This window comes from Myotis yumanensis, unplaced genomic scaffold (assembly GCF_028538775.1).
Source record: "Myotis yumanensis isolate MYYU_CA2020_CCGP unplaced genomic scaffold, mMyoYum1.0.hap1 SCAF_6, whole genome shotgun sequence".
Taxonomy (NCBI): domain Eukaryota; kingdom Metazoa; phylum Chordata; class Mammalia; order Chiroptera; family Vespertilionidae; genus Myotis; species Myotis yumanensis.
In genome coordinates, this window is record NW_027223757.1 from 46,600,637 (window position 1) to 46,619,197 (window position 18,561).

At 37.0% G+C, this 18,561-nt stretch overlaps 1 protein-coding gene across 2 annotated transcripts in view; it reads right to left on the reverse strand.

Moving 5' to 3' along the window:
* Nucleotides 1-866: 866 nt before the first annotated feature.
* Nucleotides 867-18,561, reverse strand: part of FHL5 (four and a half LIM domains 5) — a 32,824-nt gene continuing 15,129 nt past the window's right edge. For both annotated transcript variants that reach the window (XM_070419305.1, XM_070419304.1), the window contains 5 exons: nt 13,251-13,421; nt 11,825-11,999; nt 10,796-10,965; nt 6,743-6,929; nt 867-1,509 (listed from right to left, as the gene is read on the reverse strand). In XM_070419305.1, coding sequence (XP_070275406.1) covers nt 1,346-1,509; nt 6,743-6,929; nt 10,796-10,965; nt 11,825-11,999; nt 13,251-13,409 — 855 coding nt within the window. In that variant the 5' untranslated portion in view covers nt 13,410-13,421 and the 3' untranslated portion in view covers nt 867-1,345. The remainder of the gene's footprint in view (nt 1,510-6,742; nt 6,930-10,795; nt 10,966-11,824; nt 12,000-13,250; nt 13,422-18,561) is intronic.

Consider the following 18,561-nt stretch of genomic DNA (forward strand, 5'->3'; position numbering starts at 1 on the left):
AAGTGCACTTAAAAGGTTGATAATTGACTGTAGAGAGCAGAGGTTGCTTTCACTTGTCCCACACAACGTGGAAAGTGTTGTCCAGGGCAGCTAGACTTTTCACTAAGGCCGTTACTTCCCTTATGACCAATAAAAACAGGCTTCTTTGTAGAATGACTGCTTAGGGGTGAGAGTGTACCCCTGGGTCATGCCGGAGACTGAAGCTCTGGGGTGTGGCTGGCATGGGTGAGGTGGGTGGCGCAGATGAGAAGGAACAGTGGGAGGGCTCATCTATAGCCCACATTGCTCTACTCTACGGCATTACAGGTCTTGAATTACCAGCAGTGAATTATTCTTTTTCAGTTATTAATATTAGATTTCTTTAAAGCCTGCTTTTATGTCTTTCCATTAATCATCTATGTAATTTTAGAAGTCAAAATGCATGAGGCTCAGAGCTAATTATGCATTCTATTATGCCTTTAGAAATCTGGATGAAAGTCATGTTCCAACACTCAGTCCCTTCCCTAAAACTCATTTCCACAAGTGATGATTTAATGATCTATTTACTTTAAAGGTTTGCCTTGGAGACAATGATTATCCTGGTTAGCTAGCTTGAAAGAATAGACATTTTCTCTCATGAAATATGTAACTCTTTAGAAAAATTATGTGGGCTTTGAAAATACATTTAATAAAATATGTTTTGACTATCCCCAGGTAGAGAGAACCCATTATATTTATATAGCGTATCAGAGACATTGATTAACCATGGGAACCAACGAGCTGTGGAAGCAGTGTGGATGAGGGCAAATTGCAGTTTTGTTTTTCAAAGCCAGTATGTGTGAGTAATAAAAGAATGATAAAATGACAGAATTCTTAAATGTGCTCATTGCTGATCAGTTTTCCCGGATCACTGTTTTATTATTCATATCACCATATGTATCACTAGCTTGCTAGGAGCACAAACATTAGTCTTACGTATGCCTTTTAATTTGATCTCTTAATTCCCTTTTTACTCTGCAGTTTTGAACGACATCTGTCTTCAGTACTAACATCCATGACTTCTATGTATAGGTGCTCTACCTGGTTACAATAAAGAAATATGCTCCTATTATTTCTAACAGCAGAGTGCAGTATTTTGCAAGCAGAGGTTCCTTTGTGATTTAGTTTACATTCATTTCCGTTAGACTGTGCGCTTTTTTTGAGCTCTTATAATACAGTTCAATCAAAATGTGTGCAAAACCCTTCTGCTATGAAGTTTACATTAATATTTTCTAAAACTCAAGTCAGAAATACGACTTCAACCAAGTTCTGGATTTAGTGAGAACAAAAGCAAGGTGGATGTTAGGAAGAGAAGGACTGTCTCCATCTAGATGTCAGTCTCCACCCCAGAGCCACATTTGCGGCAGAAGATTTCCTTGTCCTGGGTCAGGAAGCCTTCCCCCACCAAGGAGACCGAGCACTTCCCACAGTTAAAGCATTCGCTGTGCCACTGACGGTCTTGAAAGCAGATAAACTTGGCACCTCTGAGACCTGTAAAAAATAGGAGAAAAAGAATAATCTATTCTTTCCATGAATAGATTGAGCATTCAATCAGGATCTCTTTTAGGAACTGGAGATGCAGAAAGATGACACTGAGGCAAGTAACCTCAACAGGAATGCTGCCCCGGTGCTCTGTATCCATCTGGGACTATCACACAGACAACAGGTTCCTCTGATGAGATCCAGTCTGATTCCCAGAGAAAACTTCCCATTATCTACACAAGTAGGCAGAATTTGGATATAAAAAGCACATAATTTTGGAAGCAGATAAGGACTGCTAAGACAGATAAGGAAATACAGTGTAGTGCACTGGGAATAGATACTCAAATAAGATATCTTTCTCTTTTTTCTTGTTGTGCCCTTGTTTTCTTAGAGGCAATATTAGGATAAAATAAAATAAAATTGTACTTCATAGCCTGATGTCTGATGTTTTGATGACTTTTAGTTATCCTCCTTCTTTTTCCATGTTTAAATTTTACTTAGGATAAAGTTCTATGCTCATATTGTGGTTTGGGATACAATTTCCAAAAGCCCCAAATCTAGAACTTTATCCAGATTATCATGTAGCTAGCCTAATATGATGACCTCATTACCTTGCCCAGAGACAACTTCAGCTTGTGACAAAGATCTGTGGATCTGATCACTCTAAGACCATGTTATCCCATGATTAGCTCCTAAGAAGTGCCTTGCCAGCCTTCACCACTTAGGCCTCATTTGAGCCATGGTGTTTGAAGAAAGGTAGAATTTGAGTCTTCAGTGGACACTATCTCTATATCCCTAATATGAATCTAAGGCACATAGTACAAGGAATTAGTTTTGAGGAGTTGTAGAAAAGGAGAAAGATCTAGGAACTGGGAAGGGGTTGGAATATCCCTAAGCTTGGGTCTTTATTTATTTGCCAAGTTTTTTTCAAGTGACCTTAGTTCTGCGAACTTCCTGTGATTTATACCATAGAATGAGGCTAAAATAGTTCATGTGCTTATCCACATATAATTTCCAAATAGTCCATTTGGGATGGTGAAGCAAAAATAGTGAATAAGCATTCTATTTCAGATAAACTCTCCTTAATATTATAATAAACTTTTATTTCCACCCTAGAAACATTTATTTGATGTCTATATCAATATTATATCCTTATGTAATACTCAGATTACATCCTTATGTAATAATTATAGTACATATAATTTACTAGTTCATAGATACATTTATATAAAATGTTTCTACTTTCCTTGATTAAATAAATTTATAGCTTGCTACTTATGGTGCTAATCATCACTTTCTAATAAGAATAAATCAATAATGAACCAATTAATTCTTTTAATGTTATTCAAGACATTGACAAGTTGATTGTAAGAATGATGTTCTCAATAAATGTAAATCATCTCTGTTCATAAAACTAATTATTACACATCTAGCATTTTGATGCTCATGAGTTTTTCTTGAGTTTATTAGTAAGACTGTACAGTGGCAAATGTAAAAACAAGTCTAGAATTTTACAAAGAGGGAAAAAATAGGAGCATCTGGTAGCAGGAATTTAAGAAGGGCCTGACTGATCCTGTGATGTTTATAAATTGTTTCAGTTTTAGATATGCTTACGCCCTCAGGTCATGAGGGTCATCTGCAGTAAGAGAGTCATCCAGGAAACAGGTCTCCAGCACTTGTTTTTATCTGGCTTCATTTACTCCTGAAAATTCAGTAAAATAAGAACTAACATTGATTGAACACTTAAAGATGAACCCATCAATATTCTAAGCCCTTTACATGTATTACTTCATATAACGCTCGCCTCACCTCCATGGGGAAGATGTTATCACCAACCCTACTTTGCATACAGAAATTGATAGAGGGGTTCAACTCTGCCCAAATCACCCAGCTAGTAAGTGGCAGATCTGGATTTAATCCAAGGCCATCTAGTTTCAGAGCCTATGTATGCTCTTAACTCCACTAAGTTAAGCCTGAATTTATCTTTTGTAAAAAAACATAACCTGAAACATTAGCATCCCTTTCTGAAGAAATCATAATATTTGAAACCACTTTTATTTAAAATAAACAGAAATGAAAGAAAGTTAAGATGTAATCCTGCTCAACTCCTTATTTTAAAAATAAGGCCAATGAGGACCTCAGAGGAGAATTGTTTACTCACTTTCACACAATAGTCAGGAGCAGAGGCAAGACTAAGGTATGTAATTTACTCTCTAGTCCAAAGTACTTTGCACTACATCAAGCTGCTTCATTTATCCCCAAAAGTTTGAAAGGTTAGTCTTATCTTAGAGGAGGAAAAAAATATATTTTTACATTAAGTTTGTTCAATGACTCAAATTCATTGTGATGGGATTAAAAATTTTTACCAGATGCCTTAGAGATTTAGTTAATATAAAATAGTATTTTAAATACATTCTAACATAGTTCCTTACAAGTGATATATTGTTTGCTTGAATGTGCAACTCTCAGAAGATATGATAGTATAAGAATTCTCTATTGGATGTTAGTTCAAATAGCTCAATTTAAAAGAAGCACTACTCTAGGATTTATATATAATAAGTATAAGAATTAGATAAAAATACTAAAGCAAGTTGGAAGTTTAGTACCTGGTATCTCTCAGTCACAGAGCCAAAAGGAGATAAAGATAATTATCAAAAGATGGGTTACTCCAAATTAAATAGATAATCTTGTATTACTTTTGGGTCAAATCTCTGGTTTCTGATCATCCTTATGTGATATTCAGAACACTGTGGTTCCTCTGTCTGAACCTTAAAAAGCAGAGCTCAGTGATCAACGTGCTACAATTCATCAGAAAAAAATTTCCTAGACACATGAATCTGTATGGATCAGAACTGAAACTCATCAAGTTCAGGGCTTGTGTAGGCTCTTTACAAACTAGTATTGGCCAATTGGGTTCCCCAAAAGTTTTCAAACCCATTTTGAGTTGTGTAATTTTCTAATATTCTCATGGAAGCCCCCCATTTTTTTCTGACTAGTTCAAGAAAAGTGTTCTAGAATAAGTCAACTGAATCTGTTGGGTTGTGATGGCAGATTCCACTAAGGAGATTTTTGAGCTCCAGGTACTATTGCATTTCTGTAAGACCCATTTTCTAGATAAAATCAGGGAAGATAATGGCTTTTTCTCCTGACTCTAGGAGTTGTCAAATGTGTAAAAGGCAGGAAAGTAGAGTGGTTAAGAGTCCAAGCTTTGGAGCCTGATTGTATGGAATTGCCAAAGCAAGGCCTTGAAAGGGCTGACAGGTGATGTAGCTGAGTGATGAAAACAAGGTGTGAGGAACAGAGGACATGCCCTACACAAGGAGGCAGCAGCGTAGTTCCATGTAACAGGGACCTAGCTCTGGAATGTAAGGGCAGTCAGCTCACCTGGGTAGGATTTTACATTACACATTACATTACATTACATTACATTACACATTACACATTACATTACATTACATTGTTTCCAAACATGTGCAGGCCAGACAAAACATGCTGCTGGCCAGATGTAGCCTCAGGGCCAGTGAGAGATTGTGAAAAGCCTGGTGCCCCACATAGATGAGCAGAACTGTGCTCCGAGTACCAGGTAACACTCTCTCCCTGCTTGCAAGTCAATGAAAGCCTACTACGCTGGGTGTGCAAAAAAACTGTTTTCTTTCTTTAAAGATTCATGAAGATTCAACTTTTATTTTGTGAAACATTTGAAGATGGAGGAGAAGGAGAGGGATACAATAATCTTTAATTCCATGTTACATAAACTGAGCTAAAATCCTATATAATAAAAGGATAATATGCAAATTGACCCTAATGGTGGAACAGCCAGAAATGACCAGTCGCTATGACACACACAGACCACCAGGGGGCAAACACTCAATGCAGGAGCTGCCCCTTGGTGGTCAGTGTGCTCCCACAGGGGGAGCTCTGCTCAGTCACAAGCCGGGCTGACAGCTGTGAGCGCAGAGGCAGTAGCAGGAGTCTCTCCTACCTCCTCGGCAGTGCTAAGGATGTCCAACTGCAGCTTAGGCGGGCCTAAGCTGCAGTCGGACATCACCTGAGGGCTCCCAGGCTATCAGAGGGATGATGTCCAGCTGCCAGCTTAGTTCTGAGGGGTCCCAGACTGCGAGTGGGTACAGGCCAGGCTGAGGGACCCCACCGAGTGCATGAATTTTCATGCACTGGGACTCTAGTATGAAATATTATCTAAGAATACTAGGCATGGGGAGTTCTGCCACATCATTCAGTGACTGTAAATTACCTAGCAGAGTGATGGTGGGGCTTCTTAGGGGCCGTGCTAGCTTTAGTTCTTTTATTACAGGGTAAGCATTTTAGAAGGGTCTCTGAGGAAAAGGTAATGCTTTGTTTGTTGCCTTGAAAATCTATTTAACACAGATTGATTTACCACTTATGTTATTTTCAAACATGCCACGTGTACTTCGTTTCTTCAGCAGAACACTATCTGGTTTTATTTCATCTATTCATAATTAAAACTTAATGCAAGGGAAAAGAGGAAATAACAGAATAATACATTTGTTAGAAACATCTTAAAACGAAGTTTAATTAATTCGTAACCTATGCTACCCTAATTAGTACAGCTTTGGATTTCAGTACAATACTTACGTTTAATTAAAACATTTTCCATTTTTAAGGCCCTTTTGTCTTTGTTTGGAATTAAGCAGGATTTTTATTTTCAAATATCCCTTCCTTCCACTCGAGTCCTTAAAGGTCCGGCTCAGACCAGGCCTCCTCATGAAGGTCTCTATGTCTCAGCTCATCCTGTTCTCCTCTTCCTCTGAACTATTCCTTTATTGAGAGTTAGTACCATTACATTTAGGATTAATAATCCTCTAGAGCAAGGGTGGGGAACCTTTTTTCTGCCAAGAGCCATTTGGATATTTATAACATCATTCAAGGGCCATATAAAATTATCAACTTAAAAATTAGCCTGCTATATTTGGTCAAACATTTAATTAACTCACCCCTAATGCCTTGACAGGGCCAAACCAAATGATTTCATTGGCCTGATACCAAATAATTTCACAGGCCTCTAGAGTATAGTTACCCTGGTTATAATCTATATTTGCCTGGAAGGGTCTGTGTAATATTTCTGCTTATGTATTTTGTGTTTATCTAGAAAAAGAAACATAAGGAAAAGATTACCTTTTTTTTTATTTTCAGAGTGAACTATATAGCATTTATGTAGCCATAACTGTCTCATGTAAGGACTGTATTCAACTAAAGAACTCACCAGTAATGGGTTTGGCACAGGCTACACACTTTTTGGCATAAAGACGGTTGTAGCAGTCCAAGCAGAATGGATAATCATCTCTGGACATAAACTCTTCATCACAGAGCTCTTTCCTGCAGCCGCTACACAGAAAACACTCTTTATGCCATGGCTGGTCATGAAATGTTATCCAACCTGAAGTTATCACCTGCCAAAGGATCACAAAAAAAGGTAATGACCGTGGGAGCTGTAAGGATTCAGACCTTTTGTGATGCTCTTCTATGTCCACAGGTGATTCTTTGGGCTACTTCATCATCTTATGTCAGGCTGTCCTTTTTCTAAGATTTTTTGGAGGATGGATATGAGAAGCAAAAGGCTATAGAGATATGAACTGGTGATACATATCCTAATTTTTCTCCCATAATGGAACAGAAAGGAAACAGGGATATAATGGATCCAGAAAAAAGAAAAAGAAGTCAGCTATTGATTTCATTTCTTATCTTTCTATGACTTTCTTGTTGGTCTCCAAAGATCTGCCATTAGATCTAAAATATTTTCTATGCTCTGTTCTTATTTCCATGTTTACCTTTTAAGGATGCCGAATAAAAAGCTTTTTTCCTGAAGGCTTTCCTCCAGGCTCAAGAATATCCAGCAGAAACAGCCCTGAATGGAATGGATAAGCACCATCATCTGTTAGTAACGAGCTAAACTTAAGTGTTTTTTCGGTCTTCAGCCCTGTGCTAAGGGATGGCCTCTTCTTACTATTCTCAACATACCTACACAGTAGGGACTATTATCTTTCCCCTTTATGAGATGAGCAAGTACTTGGGGTTAGAGTGGTTGTCCCTTGCCAGGGACACACAGAGCTAGCATTCAAACCTGCACAATCTGATCCCAGAGCTCATGTGCTTAAACATTAATACAATACTGAGGCAAGATAACTTTGCAATGGTAAACAGTTGATAAGTCCTTGTTGAATGAGTGAATAAACACCAAGGGGAAAAGTGTTTGGAAAGCAATTCCAATATTGTATCTAGCACAAATGGTATACTGTGGGCAACAGTATAAGTTTTCAGCGTTAAGGCTCTAAGAGCACTGGTTGTACATTGATGTGTGATGTGCTAGAGTTTTGTCAGAGATGGTTATTATTCCTCCATAAAATACAGGTGTTTTTCTATACCAGTTGAATCCTTGGGTTCTACTTTTTAAAAGGCAGAGACATCTTTCTTTGGGATAATATAGGTAAAAACTTGTGTAACAATTTTTAAGTCATAGCACCTTTCGGAACCATGGCTATTGACCTGCAGTAGCTGTGGAACTTGGAATGTGTTCATGTAAATGTCTTATATTATAAGTGGTTCATTATAAGACAGTGGTTCTCAACCTTCCTAATGCCATGACCCTTGAATACAGTTCCTCATGTGGTGACCACCAATTTCATTGTTATAAATTGAACATAATTAAAGCATAATGATTAATCACAAAAACAATATGTAATTATATATGTGTTTTCCGATGGTCTTGGGTGACCCCTGTGAAAGGGTCGTTCAACCCCCAAAGGGGTCGTGACCCACAGATTGAGAACCGCTGTCTTATAATGACTGAAGCAATGTTGTAGCTGAGATGGTTCTTGAAGTAGATAAGCCATTAAAATGTCACTTGCCTGTGATAGAGGGTTTTAAAATGATTATTCTAAAGGTATTTTAAAATATAAAAAAAAATCTTAAAAATTAAAGGTATTATGAAGAAAAGTTATTTTTCCTAAACGGAAAAAAGTACACTATTCTAAATAAGTAAATGGGACACATGATGGTGTGTGTGAACACAAGCAATTTAAAATACTCCCTACTGACTTTAAATGCCTTAGAGCAGGCACAGCAGAATTCAAGATTCCTTTGATTTGTTTGGTCAAATGATTAGCAGGCAATGCTTAAAAGATTCAAACTTGAAAAAATGTGTTCACAGCAAAGTAAAACTTGAAATGTACCGCCAAGACTGTTTAATTAGGGAGAAGACACTCTGGGGCATTAAAACAGATTGCTTGTGATCATGTTCCTTTTGAAGAAGCAGGTGGGCTAAAATGAAGTCTAATATCTAAGCTTAGTTTTTCCCACTGATTGATGCCAGGATTTAGATGAAGTTTATTCTCTGACAAAGTGGAGGCAATAATAATTTTACATTCAGTAGACGACAGCTGATAAATTGCAGAATAGTCTATTTGAACCTTGAGAAGTTTGAATTCAAAGCACTTGTAGTTTGAGGTTACTTGCTGTTGGGTAGAAAATAAAATTTAGTTTCACAAAATAAAATTTATGAAAAAACTTCTAAGAGCCTGATTGACAAGTAGTTTTTGCCTAATTTTTTAAAAATATTTGATCTTTGGTTAGATTGAAACGAATTGTTTTTCTTCTGATTGGATCATTTTGATGAGAAACGTTTATATCTGGCTTTCCTTAAAGGATTTATGGCTTAAAAAATTAAACAGAAAATAATCTGGCTTGTCATGATCTGTCTACTATCCAATATAAACATTTTATAAATTTTAAGTGACTTCAAACCATGTCCTAAATATAGGACAGGTTCCTATAACCTGGGAAATGCCAGAGGTTTGGCCCCAGACAGTGCTTAGCAGCTGATGTACTAGAGAAGTTCCTTTCTTGAATCTTTACAGTATTCTAATGAACTTTAAATTGTGTGCCCAATAAATGACGTTAAGATAATTCCCATAAGTCTCATTACTATTTTAGAGTAAATCTTTAAGAAACAGTCAAAAAAGGGCCAACTTCATTGCCACTCAAAACAGTGAGATAAATCTATTCATTTTTATTTAGGGCATCTGTTTCTAAATTTATCATTGACTCTGATAATTCTTTGGAGCTTCACATGTCACAGGGTCATAGGGTCTGACTATTGCTTTTGAAGTCATTTTCCAAGTCAGTGTTTCTGGTAGCGTAATGGAAGTTTCCTGGTATAAGATGTCAGGTTCTATCATTTGTAAGTTTCATCCATCATTATAGTGTAATTTAAGAATTATAACTTAGGGGTTTATTGATGCCACCTCAAATGCAGTAGTAGTATTTTAAATATACCTAGAAAATTACTGTGTGTGTTTGTATGCATGTATGTTTATTTATGCATTTGTAGAAAGTGGTAATGAGACGACTAGCTTTCCAGATGCAAGAATACAAAAGGTCTTAAAAGATCTGCCAAAGTAGCCCATATATCAAAAGTGTTGAGAAATCACTGTAGTAATCCAATGTATTTTCATGATTCAGCTTTCTCATCATAATTTATAGTGCTATTTTAAACTTATGATGCCTCAGGGTCAAGGATTTCTTCGAGAACATCAATATATATTTTATAGACTACAGACAGGTTTTGTAAAGGTGACAGAGATGAGCGACTTTTTCATAAAAGAAGCTTAGAGGATAAAAAAGAATTGGGCAAAGTCTACTCGAAAAAAAGTGACTTTTTTTTTCTTTTGGAAAATATGTTTGGAATGAATATCAAAGTTAAAGGAAGTGAAGGCAGCCACACAAAGGTCTTAGTCTTCTGTCTTTTTATTTAATGAATTTCCCTAATGATCTCCCTTGAGCCTCCCTATCTACTCTTTAGAAACATAAAAGCTTCAAGCCAGAAGACATTTGTATTGCTGAGACATAATGTGAGGAGTTAAACATCTTGTTTAAATTGGTTCACTTCATCACTCTGTGAGACAAACCCATATTTCTCTGCAATGAAATAGATCAAAAATTATTTTCTTTGCAATATTTTGTTCAAAGGGAGATGTGTGTTCTTTACTAGAATACATGAAATTAGAGGAAAGCAGTGAATGGAAGTGGAATCTCAAGTCACTTGAGATGTTGGAATATTAAATTAATGTTCTGGGTGGAATTTTATGGTGAGAAAAATAGATGACCATCCTCAATGCGACAGGTAGTGCTTTGGACATGTTGGAATTCACACTAAAGACAAATGTAACCTGGGTGGTATCAGTTCACTTCCACTATATAGTACAGCTAAAAGGCAGTGGTCTGGAAGATTCCACAAACTTTATCCTCTTTAGATAATTACCTTCTTACAAAAGTTGCAGTAGTGAGCAAACTCCTTTTGAAAACACCGCACACAGTAATTGCCATTCTCTTTGGAAATCAAAGGTTTAGTTCCTATTGGCTGACGGCAATGCTCACACACAAAACAGGTTTCATGCCAGTAGTTTCCCTTAAATTCCATTTTGCGGGAACCTGCACCCCAAAATTAATAACCTGTTAGTACAAATCAAGCATAACTTTATAGCCTTTTAAGGGAAGATATGTCAAATTATTTAAAATATATATTTTAAAGTTAAGGTGATAAATTAATTATCCTTATAAAAATAATGTTTTGTTGGCTTCCAAAATATTTATCTGGGGAATAAAAAGTAAATAGAGTTCAGACATGATGACGGTTAGTCACTCTTTCACTGAAAACTCTTGTGCTTTGGAAGCTACAATTTTGAAATGTGAAAGTGTTATAAGTAGAGACTCTGAAAGGCTGCATGTAGTTTAGATAAATTGGGCCATAATCATCCTTACAGGACTTTTAGAAATGCCAAGGGCACAAACTCATAAGATTGATGTTGTGCAGTTATGATCAACTAGAAAATATTTGAATCCATAATAAGAAAATAAAAGAGTCATGTTCTTATGCTGATGTCTATACGGATTGAAAAGAGGGTCAAAATCATAGAGAATTAGTGCTTGCCTAAACGTGTAATGATTACATGGATCCTGTTTTCCCTAAGAGAGAACAACACTGCCATTGGTTATATCTAGGACAGGGTGTGTAATGCTATGTTAGCATTATTGGTATAGATTTTATCTTTACTCTATGGCTCACATTCTCATTCAAAATGTTTCTATGACTTAAGTTTAATTTACCCATTCAAGACAGAAATAATAATGATTTATTTCTACAGTACACTAAATAAGATCAAGAGATAGAAAGAAAGGTATTTTTCTCAGAAGCAGGTTTTTGTTGTTAGCTAGTATTCTCTTCTGTGCTTGGGCTTAATTGAAAGCACGGTTACTTCAGTTAGTGACCAGAACTCCCTGTTGATCTTACCAGGCATGATGGTCTTCTTGCAGTGGAAGCACTTGGAGGAGCACTCATTAGAATAGCACTCCGAGCAGAGCAGGCGCTCATCCTTGGCAGCAAAAGGCTTTTCCACCAAAGAGTGATTGCATTTGGCACAGTTAAAGCATCTTTCATGCCAGTGCCGGCCTTTGTAACAAAGATCCTTGGAGACAGTGAATAAAAGTTAATTAAATGTGTTTCAACAAAACCAGCCATTTTATAAGACAAAACTAAACACTCCTGGGACTCTGGTGCCAGTAGGTTGTGTTGGTAGCTTGAGGGAAAGTTGTTATTGATACTGTTACCCATTGAGAGGAGACTGGGGCAATTAAGAGCTAGAGCCTGGGGCTTTGTTGGTTGATTACTGAAGACAGATGGAAAATAAGTGGACCCTCTCCTATTTCTTCAAATTTCCTCTACCTTCCTTTTATAAACAAGAGAGGCTTGTCATGGAATAATCTTTACTTTTATTTTATTTTTAAATATTTTTATTGTTTTTTAGAGAGACAAGAAGGGAGAAAAAGAGAGAGAAACATAGATATGAGAGTGAAACATTGATCATTGCCTCCTGCACACCCCTTACCAGAGATCAAGCCCAAAACTTGGGCAGGTGCCCTGACCCAGAATCAAACCGGCAACCTCTCCGTGCATAGACGATGCCCAACCAATTGAGCTACACTGGCTAGAGCCAATCTTTACTTTTAGGGTGTTATATCTTACTAGAGGCCCGATGCATGAAATTCATGCAAGGGAAGGCCTTCCTTCCCATGGCTGCCGGCACCGGCTTCCCTCTGGCAACCGGGACCGGGGCTTCCCTTGCAGCCCCAGCTTTATCTGGAAGGATGACTGGAAAGACGTCTGGTCTAATTAGCATATTATGGTATTATTATCATAGATTATTATTTGAGATTTAAGTAAACAAAATCTCCACACCACCTAGCTAAAACAGAGGCAAAATAAATGAAAACGAAAAAATGCAATAATTTGCTTTGTAGGAGGAATGAGTTATATGTATGAAAGGCATCAGGGCACAATGGGTGTGGAAATGAGGCTGATTTGAAGCCAGAAAATAGATTCTTTATTCTTTACACATCCTATTATCTATGTATTTATTCATTTATACTCTTGTGATTCCAGAAATAACTCAACATTTTATTGGTGTAACTTTGGACAAATAGCCTCTTTAACATTTAGCATCCTAAACTATCTCCTAAAATCATTGCAAAGATTAAAGTATATGTTATATTTAATAGTGCTAAGCATATTGCCTAGAATTTGGTTGATGGTAACTTTGAAGATCCTTATACCCAGTAGCAGAGCTGTAGAGTATTAACTGTTAACTAAAGGAAAAGAGGCTTTCCAAAGCATTTGTCTGCTCATATGCAATAATTCTGTGAACTGACAGAAGACCTACCTTGGAACCTGATTCAATTGCTTCTTTGCACTCCTCACAATAGTTACAAAAGACGCGATCATAACATTTGATGCAGTATGGATTGCCATCCTTTAGCATAAATTTCTTCCCAAGAAGTGATGCTGAGCAGTATTGACAGTCAAATTGAGAAGTTGTCATTTTGCTTCAATCCTGTGAATAAGAAAATGATCCACGTATATAAAAGCAAGTTTTGTTGATGAGAGAGATTATAAAGCCTCAATACAATGTGAGTCAAGCACTGAAATGAATTTGTATTTTCTTTTTTTAAAAAAATATATTTATTGATTTCAGAGAGGAAGGGTGAGGGAGAGCGAGAGATAGAAACATCAATGATGAGAGAAAATCATTGATCAGCTGCCTCCTGCACACCCCCTACTGGGGATTAAGCCCGCAACCCAGGCATGTGCCGTTGGCTGGAATCGAACCTGGGACCCTTCAGTCTGCAGGCTGACGCTCTATCCACTGAGCCAAGCCAGCGAGGGTTGAATTTGTATTTTCTTAAGAGAAAATTCACCAGTTTAGGAACACACTCAGTAGCCATGCTGACACTGGGAGGGATTTGGGGAAGGCTACTCTCTGATCCTGCCAGTTTTGTGTGCTTTGCTAACAAAATGCATGAAGTGGGCAGCCAGATTGTGGAAAACGTCTTGCATTCATCATTCACTAAATGTGGAATTCAATGAGAATGTGCTATGTGTTGAAATAGGATGGTTCCACCTCAGGGATATAAATATGAAGTGTTGATAGGGCTTTCACTAGCTGTCATCACTATTTTGCTGGAGAGGTCTGGAGGCGGAATTCCGTGGAAATAAGAAGTCTTTTTTACTCTAACTGCAATAGAAGTTATTAATCAAGTACAGTACATTTTCTAGGCCATTCTTTTAGTTCTTAAATCTTTGTTGGGTACCTAATGATTTAGACACGTTAGTCCTAAGATCTTCCTGTACCATATACTCTCCTTTGGGACATGCTACCTATTTGTGGCTTCAAATATTCCATTGACTCCAAAACCTATAGCTTTAGCCTGTTTATGACTTGCTTCCTGGACATCTCATTTCAATGTCCCACCCCAATACCAAGATGACCAAATAAAACTCCTCAGCTGGGAGGATGCAGTCCAAGCACCAGGTCTTTGTGACTGGAGTTGAGCAATTGCCCAGATGCAGAAGTGCAGATAAAAGCATCAATGATAGAAAGAGCTATAGCCTTCTTTAGGCTTTAGGGCTAAACTAGCATGTATATAGAACAAATAGCAGCAGCAGCATCTTACAGGATGAAACACTGATATGAAATATAAAGCCAAAGCCAGAATAAGAATTCGAGTTATTTTATAAATTTAGGAAAACATTAAAGAACAAAACATAAAGATGTCAAAAGAGTTAATTAGGCATTGAACATGTGTTTTCCATCATCATCAAAAGCAATAGCACTGATTTTATTCTTAAGTGAGATTTGTCATTTCTGAATTTACTGTAATATATTAAGAGCTATGAATATTTTTAAAATTTCCATCTCAGTCAACCGAAGGACTTGTATGCATGCATATAAGCATAACCAATGGACATAAGACACTGGGGGGTAGGGGAGGTCAGGGGATTGTCATGGGGCGGGGGGAAGGACACATATGTAATACCCTTTGTAATACTTTAAGCAATAAAAAAATAAAATAAAATAAAAATAAAAAAATTCCATCTCAGATTTTTTTTAATTTTAGCTAAATCAGAAAGTCAATTAATTAGTAAATGCTTTTTACAGCGTTATATATCCTAGTTTTTATTTGCCACATTTGGATTGTATTTCCACACATTTTGCCTTCCTTCATTCTAATGATGACATTTCCCGCAGAGTGTCTTGCTGTGTATACCTTGATTCTGTATGTAGTTGTTTTGCTATAATGTTCTTCACTAATAGAGGAAACACTGAGGATTTGGAACATGTGAGTCTTTCCCCGAGAAATATGAAAATTCAGACTAGAAAGTTCCCAATGGAACATCCCAAAATTATCTATCTGCAAGGAACATTGAATTCTGTATTTGATTAATTTCACAGAAATGCCCCTTCCTTGTGAGTGCACGTACATTCAATGTGTTACCGAGGGAGTGGAGACAGGAAGAAAGAGAGCTGATTCCCTTGAAAGACTTTAAAATGCAAGCTTTATTCTCATTTACAGTGATGAAGTGTTTATCTCTTAATAGTGAAATAGGGCATATACCTCTAACTTTTATCACTTAATAGAAAAAATGCCATTTTCCTCATGATATTTATTTACCCTTAGATGTATATAATAGCACCCTGGAGCACAGCCTCTCAGAACTGGACACTCCCAAGGTACTTTCACTTTGCAAGGCTTTTAGTATATTATAAAATGAAGAAACAACCAAAAAGATTACCAAATTGGTAGATGGTTTCAAATATATAGGAATTGTTTAATTTCTTAAGTCGAATTGTTATTTCTTATACTTTACATATATTAGAGATATTCTTTTCTACATGTTGTGTTTTAATTTCTAAAGGTTTTTTTCCCCAGAAGATTGATATATTTGTTTCATTTTTACTGTCTAATCATTCATATTATTTCTAATTAGAATAGTTAGAAAATACTAACCATTGATTAGAATACTTATTTTTCTGACTTTTTTGCCCTTAGTATTGACTTTTTCTTTCAGTAATTGTTTCCTTAAAATTTTCAACACATATGTTTATAAATTAACATATTCTAAAGTAAATCAATATCAATGCCCATCATGAACAGCACAAGTATCTTAAGGCACTATATGATCTCACTCATTCATGGATAATAGAGACCATTATAAACTTTTGAACAATAATAGATACAGAGGCAGAGCTGCCTCAAACAGATTATCAAACTGCAGCGGGAAGGCCGGGGAGGGTTGGGGGGCAGGAGGGAGAGGGGTAAGAGATCAACCGAAGGACTTGTATGGATGCATATAAGCATAACCAATGGACATAAGACACTGGGGGGTAGGGGAGGCCAGGGGATTGTCAAGGGTGCGGGGGGAGGACACATATGTAATACCCTTTGTAATACTTTAAGCAAAAAAACAAAAAAAAAACAAAGGAGTGATCAGAGGTAAAGCCTTAATATAATTTCTAAAGGTTTTTTAAAATAAGAGGATGATAAATAAGAAGAAGTAATATGTCCTTTCCTTATGTTTGTCAACAGAGAAATAATCCCGATGGGTGTAGCATAACCAGAGAAGGGTTTTGGGAGCTGATGATAGGCATGGAAGTTGTCCAGACAAGAAAGACCTAGGATGCTGTAGGCTGATGCAAAGGGTCGACTGCTGAGGGGGACCATTTGAGATGCAAGAGCAGGGAAGAGACAATAAAGTTCTCCCTCTCTGTCTCTCAGTACTCAGTTACCATGGAAATGTGCAAAGCAAGGACATGGTTCCAATATACACGAGCTTCATACATGAACATTGCACAAGTTAAGGACAACCTGTATATGTCCTATTACTTTCCTGCCATAGATTGCAGGTTTCAAAAATGAGAGGGCTCTTCCATCTTATGATGGAGTTGAAATGTACTAGATCATAATATGGGCATTCTGGTTTCCAATGTGTCTCTGTGGATGTGCTTTAGAGGAATTTTATTTACTTGAGGGAATTAAATGACCATATATCTTTTATTATAAATATCAATTATAAGTTACTACATTGATTTGATTACAGCTTTTTGTTTCCCATCAAAGCAGTAATACTATGTAAAATCATCACATTGTTTACATGTATTAAAATAGAGGATATACAGTGAGTGATAACTAAGATTACTTCTATCTCTAATACATGATCTGTAAGTTTTGCTAAATAGATGCAAGTGATGCCATAATCACTACTTTTGCACATACGCTAAAGTGCACTGTTCTGTACAGTTTGACTTCTGGCTTAATTTCAATTGCCCATTCAGGTCTTTCCTTGATTTTGTAAAGCAAATTTGATTCTGTTTTTCTTTAGGGAAGAACTTGAAATAATTTTAATATATATGGCATAAGGAATATTAAATTGCTCTTGGGAAATGTTACTATAAAATGTTGAAGTCTTTGAAACGTATCTGATTGATATATCAAACTTGGATGGAGACAGAAACTGGATGCAGAATCTTAATTTGAACTATACTTAACTGAATTTACTTGTGGTCATTTTCCTGTTTAGGATTTTAATTAGGATTGCTGCTCTGAGGGTAGGCAGGGGGTTGATGGCCAGTCAAGAGCATTTTGGAAGCCTCACTGAACAAGGTACAGTGCTCTATGCTTTATACAGAGTTACAGAAACCATCGATAATGCTTAGTTATTCAAGCCACCTAGTCTCCTAAGGCGACTGTTCAATCATTCCCTTCTCCTACACTGCCTGCACCCCTACAAGGTTATTGGGTACTACACAGTCTATTGATTCCACTTCAGAAGCATCCCTTAAATATTTTCTTTTTTGTCTTAACATTTGTTATTGATTTCAGAGAGGAAGGGAGAGAGAGAGAAGTAGAAACATCAATGATGAGAGAGAACCATTGATCGGGTGCTTCCTGCATGTCCCACACTGGGGATCAAGCTTAAAACCCAGGCATGTGCCCTGACTGGGAATCAAACTGTGACCTTCTGGTTCATAGGTCTATGCTCAACCACTGAGCCATGCCAGCAGGGCAACATCACATAAATCTTAATTTAGGCTCTCCACATATCTCTGATGGATTACAGTGGCTTATATCAAACTGAAGATATTATTAAAGATTTCTTACTCTTTGGAGTGGAACCAAGCACATTACTACATGACTTCTGTTCTCTGATGATAAGCTCAATATCCCCAGGGAGTTCCAGAAATTCCTCCACAATGCTCAAGAAAAATCTTTCTCAGACTCATTTGGTCTCTCTTCCCTGATGGAAAACCTCCCAACAGCTCTTCTTTGTGAAATAGTCTAAACCCCATTACTTAGCTTAGAGACCCTGTATTAGCTTTTTGACTTTTACTACTACTTCTCTATTCCTTTCCTAACCCTGCACTGTGCAACATATTTACACACCCCACCTATGCTTTAGCCACTTCTCATGACTTCTTATTCTTTAAAAACATTATGTATTTTATGCCTTTGAGCCTTCACACATGACTTTTTTTTATCTCTAATGCCCTCCTCTTTGTCCTCCACTGAGCTTGTCCACCTGATGATACTCCTCATTAATCAAAGTCCAGTTAAAAATCCTTCTCTCAGTAACTTTCTCATATCTCCCAGGACAGAGTAGCTGTTCTCAGTAGTTCATACAGAAGCCTATTTTCT